Genomic DNA, 12,670 nt, shown 5'->3' on the forward strand with positions numbered 1-12,670 from the left:
TATCTCTATATATTAAGTTTTGAACACCCTTAACACAATCCAAAAGTGTAGTTTAGTTGTCAAGGGGGGTTCAAAATCTACATAAGATCATGGGTTCAATTCCTACTAGCTACAAAAATATTTTTTTGAACCCCCTTCGTGGAGATCCTGTCTCCGCCACTGGTTCCAATGCAGTCAATATTCATGAAAACTGAATATCTTAAATTTATTTTACTCCAATGTCTTAAACTGACTATGTTAAAATACATCGAAACTTAGAGTGGGTCAAACTTTGTTTACTTGCAAAGATAAAGCAGAATGCTGCGATTTGAACCTCACAAAAGAATGCACAATTTTTATTATTCTACTCGATTTCAGCTTATAGTTTGAGGACAAAGAAAGTTAACCATTAATTGTAATTTTTTGGGATGTAGAAGAAAGTACAAAGTGAGGAGATGCAAAGCAATGTGAGTAATGAAGGATCGGGTAATTTAGTACCGATTGTTCTTCGCGAAAACATGTTTAAGGGCTATTGCCCAACCTGTTGAAACTTTTATTTGTCAAGTTCTCTTTTATAATAAGATAATTTACAATAGAGTCAAAAAGTAATTCGTCAGCATTTTTAACTTTATTGATTGGTAATTTCTTTCAATAGTCTTTCTTACATTTAGTAAAAGATGACAATCTATTATAGTTTGATTAAAAATTTATGATTATTTGATGTATAGGAGAAAGAATTGTGTTGCTAGCCCATACTTTAATTTACAAGGTATTCAAACTTCATACATTATTATGGCATACATCTTTATTGACACATGACCTGCATACAACATTGGTCAGACTAGTTTTGAAGAATGAGGATGTCATAGTTCTTGAAATATACTTATCTGCAAAGGGCATAACATGTTCTGTTACACCACCTTCTCTCAGCATATGTGGAGCAAATTAGTAAAAGTTGGCTTTCATTTCTTCCATAATACTCTAATATCATATAGCTTGGTAACTTAAGTTTTTAAAAGAAACCAAGAAGCTGAAGAATGCATGTGTTACTGATAAAAAAAATCTTTGTCGATGACCATGAATTAGAGTCTTATACATTATTATTTCTTTCTCTTGAAAAGATGACATGTTTCCTCAAAAGTTTCCTAATTATTTTTAATGCACTACGTTTGGTTTAGTTGGGATTTGGGCACTGTTATTACTTGTGGCCAATAAAAAGCCGGTTTATGAGAATGTTGACTAATAGTGGATTGCAAAACTGGTCAAATACAACTGAATTCAAAACTTAAATTATGACTTTTTTCCCGGTTGATTGTTTATGGACAAAGTTCAGCAATGACTAAAATATATTTTTTTTCTGCGGTGCTTACAATATTTGAAAAAGAGAGGGACAAAAAAAGAACTTAGAGTGAAACCATGTAGTATTATTGGTTATGTCATAGTCATACATCTGCTCCATTTTCTTATTGATAATGAGGTTGAAAGACTAAAGGTACAACTTTGTAATGGTTGAGTGCTTTTACTCGGTTTTAGAATTTGTATTCACACTTTTCATAAGGTTCTAAAGATCTGAATGTGCTTATTTAGCTCCCTATTTATAATTTTCGCTTCTACAATTTATGAGCTGAATGTTATGCGTATTATTGCTTAGCTTATAGCTGCTGCCATTGCCTATGGTCTGCACAAGAAAGCTTCTAGGTCCTTTTCTCACTAGCTGTATTTATAAGGGAGAAGTCTATTTCCATATGACTTGAATGTATTAATGTGTTTTCTTTTCGTGTACTGTATTTCCAAATAATTTTTCTTTTAAAATATTATATTTTATATTTTTCGCGCAACGCGCGGGTACGGACACTAGTAGAACAAAGAACCCGAAAAGCAGAAAAGAAGTGCGAAAAATATAACGAATTTACCATTCTTACAAAGTGCATTGTCTTTTGGATGCTTTTGTCCATTTCATAAGTTCCCCAAACGGTTACAAGTACACAAGACTACAAATAGAACGACAATTGTACGTGTCTCATAAACACGCATTCTCATTGCATGCAATCGCCGCATGTTTCGCCCTTATAACACTTTACATCCCTTCCTAAAACACGTGCCCCCTTCTCTCCTTACCTTTCCCTTCTATATAATCCAAAATCGGTAAACCTCACAATCCCCACATTCAATTCACCTCCATTTGGGAAGAAAAAGATTCTGCAAAATTTTCTACAAATTCATCAAGTATGGCAGATTACTATGGGCAGCAACATACTCAGCACCAGCAGCTCAATTCAGTGCAACAGCCTAGATCTCACCAGATGGTGAAGGCTGCTACTGCTGTCACTGCTGGTGGCTCACTTCTTGTTCTTTCCGGCCTAACTTTAGCCGGAACGGTGATTGCGCTTACTGTTGCCACCCCTTTGCTTGTGATTTTTAGCCCAGTGATTGTTCCTGCTGTTATTACTATTTTCATGTTGGTCTCAGGGTTCTTGGCTTCGGGCGGATTTGGGGTGGCGGCAATAAGCGTGTTGTCGTGGATTTATAGGTACGTGACCGGAAAGCGCCCGCCCGGTGCGGACCAGTTGGAGCATGCAAGGCACAGGTTGGCTACTAAGGCTGGGGAGATGAAAGACAGGGCTCAGGAGTTTGGGCAGCAACATGTCACTGGGACCCAGCAGGGTTGAGACTGGGCTTAATTAGCATGTATGGAGTAGTACCGGGTCTTAGTGTTTATATGGTGTAATCTACTGAAGTTGGGGATCATGGTGCTGCTGTATTAGTTTACATAAATTTCATTAGTTTATTCCATGCTGTATCTTTCTTCTGTTTGAGAAGTTTGTTATATTACTTGTTTATGTTGCTAAAGGGCTCTGTCTTCAGCGAGTCCGCACTATTGTAATAGTCTCTTGTTATTCTGAACGGCCGAAATAAATGGAGCTGATGTTGTAATTAGTCTCTCGTTATTCAAGAAACTTTAATGCTTAATTATCTGGTCCAAGTGTCTTAACAAATTTAACTACGCAAAAACATAATCCCTTATGTCTAGCAAATAGTGTTCATTTTTAGGTCATGATGGCGTATAGGAGACGATATATAATCACGTGTCTTTAGCTAAAAATGTTAGTCCCTCCGTTCTAATTTACGTGAATCTGTTTGATTGGGTACGGAGTTTAAGAAAAAAATAAAAAAAAATTTGGAATTTGTGATCCTAAACAAGTCCAAATGGGTCTCAGAGTATTTGTGTGGTTATAAAAGTTTCTCATTAAGCTTAAAGTTATAATTGTTATCAAATTTAGAAAGGGTTCATTTCTTTCTGTTTCAAAAAGGAAATAATTTTTTTTTGGAACGGATCAAAAAGGAAATAAGTTCACATAAACTGTAAGATCCTGCAAATAGGACGTATATATTAATCGTCGACTTATACCGCAATTCATTTTGAATTTACTAGGTTAGAAATTATTTTTACATTATTTACTATCTCTTCACACCTTAAGTGGCATATCTATAGTTAGTGTGATTAAATTATTTTTAATTATATATTATAATATAATTTAATGTGATAAGTAAAAAAATTTTAGGAATACGTATATATAAGGATAATTTTAAAAAAATAAATTAATTTTTTTTAATTATATAAATGAATACTTATACTAAAATAAAAAGGTAAATAGATCAGAGGGAGTAAATCTTAAAACCTAAACGGACCAAATTCAATATCGAAGATTTGTATTTATTTGGTCAAGTTTTATCGTACTAAAGCCTAGTTTGAACTCAATAACTCTGTTAATTCATACCAAAGTCGGCCTAACAAAAACGGTGGCTGAAAGCGTAACTTCTCGGTTACTGCTAGCTCTGACCATTGGAGATATTTGTTAATTTAATTCATTAAGGCTTATATAATAATTTAAAACAAATATATATTGCCAGTTAAGAATGTGCTCTCATAAATTCTCATAATCTAATAATTTCAATTTTATACCATGCATTAAGTGGATATGAAAATAATTTCATACATTTGGAATAACTGATCAAGTCTATTTTGATGTTAAAAAAATAGCTTTATCCGCTCTTTTATAAGAAATAATTAACTCCAAAGATATTACAAGAGACATCATTTTTTAATTATCAAAGGCGTCATCAAATTACTTATTTTCATCTATTGCATGTTAGTTATAGAATTTTATTATTTATCTAAATAACTTCCATCTTCCAAAAAATAAATATAAAATTTAATCTCTTTTATTAGTAAACTTATAATATGTTAAAATAAACAATTTAGAGGCCATCAACTTCCCAATGCAATTGCTTCTCAAGGCAAAATAAATGTATTTGTTACTCGATAGCATTCAATGGAGAATATTCTATAGCATTAAGTGAATGGTTTATTACAAAGAAAATGGCATTCCCAGCCTACCGTTACATCTTCTTTAATGACCTTCATAATTATCATTTAAGAGGAGCTTGATCCTAGGACCTTGTTCCCTAGGTGTAACTATAAATAGTGAGCTATACCATCATTGTAAACGCGACGAAAGCATACACCATATTCTATCAAAAGCTCAATAATATTTTACTTTCTTGCTTATTTATATTGTTCTTACTGCCTCCGAAAGCTCTGAGCCCGGAATTATATTTTCTACTATTTTATCTCCATCTCAAGGCTAAGTATTATATTTTATCTAATTTATTTATCATTTTAGGATCAAATTAATTTACTTGTCTATAAACAACGTATAAATTCAATTGTACCGATTTATAGGTAAATAGTTTGGCGCCCGCATTGGGGCATAGACAGTCGCGTAATTGAATTCATCCCTTCGTCTATTACTAATTTGTTTGATTCTTTGTTCTTAGCAAAAGTCATTAAAATGGCAGATAATGGCGTCAAAATCACACACAACGTTGATGGCAAGGAAATCAGCCTAGGCACAAAGATTCCATCAGTGATACCCGCAACAAGGTAAACGAGGCATGTCGGTTCACGACGAGCAATATCCACGACATGATCGAAAGGCAACCCCTGACGATGCTGAAGATGAGCACGTCGTTGAAACAATAAGGATTCTGAGGTAACAACAAAGGGCCATTATGGACATCTCTCGCGGCAGGATAAGGTCATGACAGAATCAGAACAGGCATTGTCGGGTGCTTCCAATAATGGAATGGACAAGGTGCAATTCCTCCCTATGCTCCTACAAATCAAACAACACAGATGGTCGATTACAACACCCTGAGGGGCGAAGTTGGCTTTGATAGGGCTGAGGGGAACGATAGCGGACATGGTAACAACAATGAGAATAATCCATTTAAAATCAAACTTATGCGGTTTATAAGGGAAATAAACGCCTGAATGGATCAAATTCCAAGCTCACCACCAGTGCTGAAAGGGCCGGACTCAAGGAATTATACACAACTGCCATTCAAACCAAGCGCGGCACCAAAATTGATCCCGAAGCGATTTAAAATTCCAGACGTGCCGAAGTACGATGGACCTCAGATCCTCAGGAGTGCATCACCACCTATACAACAGCGGTGAAGGGAAACGATTTAGCTCCCTACGGGATTGAGTCAGTCTTACTGAAAAAGTTCGGGGGAGACTCTTATGAAAGGGAGCCCTGACATGGTATTCGCTTTTGCCCGAGCACTCCATAGACTCCTTTGAGATGCTCGCGGACTCTTTCATAAAGGACCATGCTGGGGCCCGAAAGGTACAAGCCAGAAAGACCAACATATTCAGGAATGCACAAGGAGAATCCGAGTTGCTGCGAGAGTTTATCCGGAAGGAAATGATGTTGCTAACGATCGTACCGGATGAATGGGCAGCCAAAGCATTCACCAAAGGTCTAAATCAGAGAACTTTCGACGCTTCCCAGAAGTTGAAAGAAAGTTTGTTCGAGTTCTAGGTAATAACTTAGGCAGATGTTCACAACTAGTACGAGTTAAAGATAAGGATTAAGGATGATCTGCTCGATTTTCTAGCATTGGCCAAGGGTTGGTACCAGGAGAAGAATAAAGAGAAATCGAAGGATGATTTTGACATAGATCGACGGCCTTCAAGAGGTTGGTTTTTTCCCTATGAATAGGACAAAAGATGCGATAGAGGTTTCTGGTCGGCGGATAGACTCACTACCGACAAGAGAACTGTTCGCAGCCGAAATAACAGGTCATTGTAGGACAAGGAAACACCAGGTTCTCAAGATTCTTCCTACCCCAGGATTTCCTAATACAACTTCAATGTCAGCATAGTGGAGCTGGTGTCGGCTATGAGGAACATTAAAGAAAGACGGTTCCTGAAGCCAATGAGATCTGATCCCAGCCAAAGAGATTCTAATTTATGGTGCGAATACCACGGGACAAACGGTCACCGGACTAGGGACTGCCGGCATCCGCGTGAAGAGGTGGCGACATTGCTGAAAAATGACCATCTCATGGAATTTTTGAGTGATCAAGCTAAAAACAATTACGGATGCAGTAGTGATAACACGAAGCCTTCAAAAGCAAGAGATGATCCTTCTCGTTTGATGATCAATATGATTTTTGGGGGGAACGAGATTAATGGTGTGACACTTTCAGCGGCAAAAAAGATAAAGGTGTCGGTAGCACACAGCAAGAGACTTCGGTAAATCACTGAGGATGACATTACTTTCACAGAGGAAGACACGAATGGACTACCGGTACCACATAACGACGCCCTGGTAATCTCTCTAAATATCTTAAATTTTAAAATTAGACGTGTTCTGGTGGACCCAGAAAGTTCGAGAAATATTATCCAGTGGAGCGTGTTGGAGAAAGCTAAGCTCACATGAAGTATTATTCTGGTCACAAAACTTCTCATCGAGTTCAATCTGGCAAGCGTGATAAACCGAGGAGAGATACTACTGCTCATGAATGCCGAGGGGGTGATGAAGACGACTAAAGTAGTGGAGGGCGATATGGGTTACAAAATTATCCAGGGGAGACCATGGTTGCACGAGATGAAGGTTGTGCCATCAATATATCACCAGTTGCTAAAATTCCCAACTCCCAAGGGAATTAAAAATAAAGAGGTGACCAAACAACAGCAAGGGAGATGAATACAATCTCAGTCTCCAATAGCAAAGGGAAGGAGCATGCGGCATAGCAATGACAGGAACCGGCGTCTGCTCCCGAGCTGAGCAAAGTCAACCAGTGGGAAGAGTCGTCAGAATCCTATCAAGTGTCAAGGTATTTCCAAGTACCAGAAGATATGGACGCAACAAAGTCCACAACGGAAGAACTTGAACAAGTCGCATTATTCAAAAAGTTCTTGGAGAGGAAGTTCCACTTAGGGATAGGACTGCACCCCGAACTCAGGTCTGGATTTATTAAATTTTTTAAATTTAATGTCGATTATTCTACGTGGTTGCACGTGGATATGGCAGGTATCACACCAAAAAGTGTCCATGCACAAGCTAAGCCTGGACCCCAGCATCCCTCCGATAAGACAGAAAAAACATCCTATTGCCGAGGTCAAAACAAATTTGTCAAAAAAACGGTAACTCGCCTGATTGATATCGGTTCAATCCGAGAGTTAAAGTATCCCGACTAGCTAGCTAACATAGTAGTTAGTTCTAAAGAAGAATAATAAGTTTCGCATGTGCGTAGACTATAAGGATTTAAATAAGGCATGCCCAAAAGACTCGTTCCCATTGCCAAGCATTGATCAAATGATTGATGCGACGGCCGGACATGAGGTGATGAGTTTTCTCGATGCTTATTCTGGGTACAACTGAATCAAGATGAACCCGGAGGATCAGGAAAAAATATTTTTCATAACTAACTTTGGCATATATTGTTACAATGTGATGCCTTTCGGGCTAAAGAACGTTGGAGCCACTTATCAATGTCGTGTAAACAAAATGTTTGAGAAGTAAATAGGAAAAACTATGGAAGTTTACATAGATGATATGACGGTTATGTCTTTGAACGCAGGTGACCATCTGAAACACCTGCAAGAGACCTTTGACATCTTGAGGAAACATAACACTAAAATTAACCCCAAGAAGTGAGCATTCGGGGTCAGCTCCAGTATGTTCCTGGGATTCCTCATGTCGTGAAGGGGGATCGAGGTTAACTCCGATAAAATCAAAGTCATCGAAGACATCCCGGACTAGCTATCAAGCGTAAAAGAGGTTTAAAGGCTAACAGGGAGATTGGCTACTTTGAGCAGATTCATTTCCCGATCTTTGAAAAAATGCCATCATTTCTTCTCATTTCTCAAAAAGAATAATAACTTCGAGTGGACACTGGAATACCAACAAGCTTTGAAGGATCTGAAAAGGTATTTGTCAAGTCCTCTGTTACTGTCAAAACCAGAGGAAGGCGAACAACTACTGATCTACTTAGCACTTCCGGAGGTAGCGGTAAGTGCTATTTTAGTCCGCGAGGGTGAAGGTACGCTATCTCCTATTTATTATGTAAGTAAAATTTTGACGAGAGCAGAAACTCGCTACCCATATTTAGAAAAATTGGCCTTAACTCTCGTAGTCGCCGCTCGAAAGCTAAAGCCTTATTTCCAATGTCGTCCGATAGCCGTGGTGACCACTTTTCCCCTACGAAATATTCTTCATAAACCTAAACTCTCATGTAGCCTAGCTAAGTAGGCCGCTACAATGAGCGAATTTGACATAGAATATAAACCCAGGACTGCAATTACGTTACAATCTTTGGCCGACTTTGTGGCCGATTTCAGCCCGGAACTTTTGATTCTGGCTACCAAAGAAGTAGTAATGGTGTTAGAATCGACATCAGGATTTTGGACCTTGTTCATGGACGGAGCTTCAAATGTGAAAGGGTATGGGCTTGGCATAGTGTGAACCACGCCTTTGGGAGAAACCCTAAGGCAAGCCATAAGAACTGCTCATTTAACTAACAATGAAGCAGGATATAAAGCTTTGATTACAGGGCTTGAATTGGCCCGGGGGCTGGACTCCAAGGTCATAAAAATCAAATGCGACTCCTAGTTGGTGGTAAATCATGTTTATGGGGTCTTAGAAGCTAAAGAGAAATGCATGCAACAATACATAATGAAGGTCCTGGCCCTGCTTGCTCGGTTCTGAGAGTGGTCAAATACACATATCCTGAGGGAAGAGAATGCAGAAGTAGATGCACTAGTCAACCTTGGATTGTCCACAAAGATGAAGGGATCGAACTCCGGTATGGTAGTACAACTTATGCATTCGGTATTGGAGCAGATAGCTATTACGAGATAAACACGACTAATTTGGTCTGGGACTGGAGAAACGATATTATTGACTATCTCGAGCACGGAAATTGCCTGAAATCCTAAGGCATCTCGGGCACTGCGCACTAAAGCAGCTCGATACAGCTTCAAGGGGGGTCAATTGTACAGAAGATCTTTCCAAGGCTCGTTGGTCCGATGTTTGGGAGCCTCCGAAGCTAATTATGTTATGCGAGAAGTCCACGAAGGGATCTGCGAAAATCACTCAGGCACAGATTCCTTAGTATTAAAATTAATTATGACAGGTTACTATTGGCCCTAGATGGAACAAAAAGCCAAAGCTTATGTTAAAAAATATGATAAATATCAATGTTATGCACCGCTGGTACAGCAAGTGGCAGAGCCATTATACTCAGTTTTGTCACCATGGCCATTCATGAAGTGGAGAATGGATATCGTCGGACCACTGCCACCGGCCCCCGGTAAGGTAATTTTTTTTTTGTCTTAATTGACTATGTTTCTAAGTGGGTTGAAGCAAGTCCTTATCAGAAGATCAGCGAGCGTGAAGTAGTAGATTTCTTGTGGGAGAATATAATTTGCACATTTGGGATATCAACAGAGATAGCATGCGATAACGGGACAAAATTTATCAGCGCAAAGATCACGAGGTTTCTTGAAGACTTGAAAATTAAAATGATCACATCATCACCCTATCATCTGAGCGCAAACAGCCAAGCAGAATCAACAAACAAGGTGATTATACAAAATCTAAAAAAGAGATTGGAAGCAACTAAAGGTAAATGGCTAGAAGAGCTGCCAGGTGTACTATGGGCGTACCAAACAATGGCCAAATCGAGCACGGAGGAGACTTGTTTCTCTTTTGTGTATGAGGCAGAAGCCATGATCCCGATGGAAGTAGGAGAACCTACCCTGAGGTATTTTCAGGCAAATAAAGAAGCAAACAATGAAGCAAACAATGAAGCAATGTTAGTCAATTTTGAGCTACTCGATGAACGTAGGGACTTGGCTCATATAAGGATGACAACCTAAAAGGAGAGAATTGAGATATATTACAATCGAAGAGCCAACCTCCATTATTTCAAAGTAGGAGACTTGGTTTTAAGTAAAGTAACTCAGAACACCCGGGAGCTCAAAGCGGGGAAGCTAGGTCCAACATGGTAAGGCCCCAACTGGGTTTCAGCTGTCACCGTGAAGGGGTCATACGAGTTAGAAAATCAACATGGAAAAAAGTTTCCAAGCAACTGGAACGTGGCACACCTCAAGAGATACTATTGTTGATAAACATCGCCTATACTGAAAGTATGTGCTGCACTTTTTTTCCCTTCGTCTAGTTTTTGTCCTAATCGGGTTTGTCTGGAAAGTTTTTTAACGAGGGAGCAAAGGAAAGCATACTACGAAGGAAGTTTTAGCAGAAACAATAAGACCTTTAAATTATAAGGCACACAAGCAAAGAACCACTATGAAACGGTTAGATAGTCTTTTGCTCGATAGCAAAGTTCCTACCGGGAAGTAAAGTTTGCTATCGAACAGAGATTACCTGACTGTACACAAGTGAAAGTCACTTGGGGATTGTTAGATAATCTTTGGCTCGATGGCATAAATTCCTAAGGGGAAGTGAAGTTTGCGATCGAACTTAAGATTACCTACAATTCACTAGTGGAATCCTCGAAGGTGTAAAATTTCTAGTGTTCAAATTCGCATTCTTCGCATTCGAACACTGAGGGGAAATGATATGAAGATACAACAACAATTATTGCCACATCGACCGGAATACGAAAACCAAAAACATAGTTCTGTCATCGAGACCGGGGACTGCACTGCTAGCCCCGTAGAAACAAGTTGTACAAGTTAGCCACAAGAAATGATAATTTCTTTTAACGCCTATGTACTTTTGAAAATGGAAGGAATAAAGTAAAGTCTTTTTATTTCTATCTTGTTTCTTGTCTGAATGATGAACTGATTTTATCATTTGAAAGTTAAACAAGTACTTCAAAGGCTAGTGCCATAATGAACATGAGACGTCCTCTTCAAGGGCACCGTGAACATAAGAGGGTCCTTTTTTATGAAACCCACACGTTAAAGGGTTGATTTTAGAAGAACCTATGACTGGAATCCAAATACTACCGGGGAAAAATACATTCGAAGCCTTGCATATCCCGACACGCAAAACTGACGAGAATACTTAAATGAAAAGTACACAAAAAGCTAAACTTGTGCAAATACTTAAATGAAAAGTATGCAAAGAGAAAAACTTGCACGATACTTGAACGAAAAAGTATTTCTATTTACAATAAACGTGTCAAATAGTACAAGTACAAATGTATGAGAAAGAAAAGAAAACAAAAACTACGCTACTGCATCTCCGAAATTCGGAAGAAGAAAATGAGAGTTTGATACCGGCTCAATACCTTGGACCTCATCATTTTAGCCTTCAACATCATCTCCTTTAGGTTCTTCTTCAGTTCCTGAGAACTTGGAACAGGAACTAGAAAAGTAGGTAGCATCAGGTTAGGTCGGAAGACCCCTTTTGGTAGTTGACTCCAGCTCATGGGCCTTAGCGATTTCGAAATCAAAGTCAATGACACCCGCTTTGGACTCTTCCAAAGTTTTTCTCCTCATGCTATACATAGCATATGTTTTTTCAACAACGAGCGAAGCCGCTCAGCACTGGAGTTCTTCTTTAAGTTATCCTGCGTGGATCTGGTAGACCGAAGGCTAACGTCAAGCTCGCAGACAGCAAAGCTGAAAACTCTATTGTGCTCGATGGTCTTCATATGCTTCTCCTCCAACCGGGCATACTTCACCTCGGCAGCAATAACATTTTCAGTTTTGGAGTTTAAGGCTGCCTCCAAACTATTCAATCTTTCTGCAGCGGCAACCTCGCGATCGGATGCAGCAAGAACGACATTGTGGACCTCAACCCATTTGGCCTTATTCTATTCAAATTATGCCCTTAACAGTGTAACCTTCTGACTAAGGGTTACCACTTCTTGTTCGCTTTGCCGCAACCGAGCCTTCAATTCAACGGCCTCAACAGCTTGTGCATCCAGTTCTGATAGGCGAGCAGCAGTCTGATTTAGCTCGGCCAAAAGTCAATCCCGTTTAGATGTAAGTTCCTCATTATCACAAATCAGCCTCTGAAGGCCCTCAGAAGTAAGGAAGTTGGCCTACAAAACAAAAATGCAAATTCGAAATCCTACCATAACAAAGATAGAAGAAACAACGGAGGGAACAAAGAATATACAGTTGTTGCGTTGTGCATGACGTTGTTCAACAAACACTCTCCCCAGAGAGTTTGTATGTTATCCCTATCTTTGTTTGAAGCCAAAGGCTTCAAATAGTTAGCAAGCTCCACCGGTTGGGATAACAGATGACATCCAGTAAAAACTGAGAGGGTAACGCTCCTCCTCTTTTGGGGATCTTCTGAGGGGGTAGCATAATTTTCCTCAGGTTCCCATGAACCGGGGACTGGGGAAGTGGGACATC

General features: G+C 39.1%; 1 protein-coding gene across 1 annotated transcript; it reads left to right on the forward strand.

Moving 5' to 3' along the window:
- The first annotated feature begins 2,207 nt into the window (after nt 1-2,207).
- On the forward strand, nt 2,208-2,648 carry LOC107802865 (oleosin L-like). The gene has a single exon (XM_016626440.2). It carries the CDS (start codon nt 2,208-2,210, stop codon nt 2,646-2,648), a length of 441 nt encoding a protein of 146 aa, XP_016481926.1.
- Nucleotides 2,649-12,670: the final 10,022 nt, after the last annotated feature.

This window comes from Nicotiana tabacum, chromosome 11 (genome assembly GCF_000715075.1).
Source record: "Nicotiana tabacum cultivar K326 chromosome 11, ASM71507v2, whole genome shotgun sequence".
Lineage (NCBI taxonomy): Eukaryota > Viridiplantae > Streptophyta > Magnoliopsida > Solanales > Solanaceae > Nicotiana > Nicotiana tabacum.

Bases quoted from the DNA above. Each gene is read 5' to 3' on its own strand.
- LOC107802865 (XM_016626440.2), top strand. From the start codon at position 2,208: ATGGCAGATTACTATGGGCAGCAACATACTCAGCACCAGCAGCTCAAT.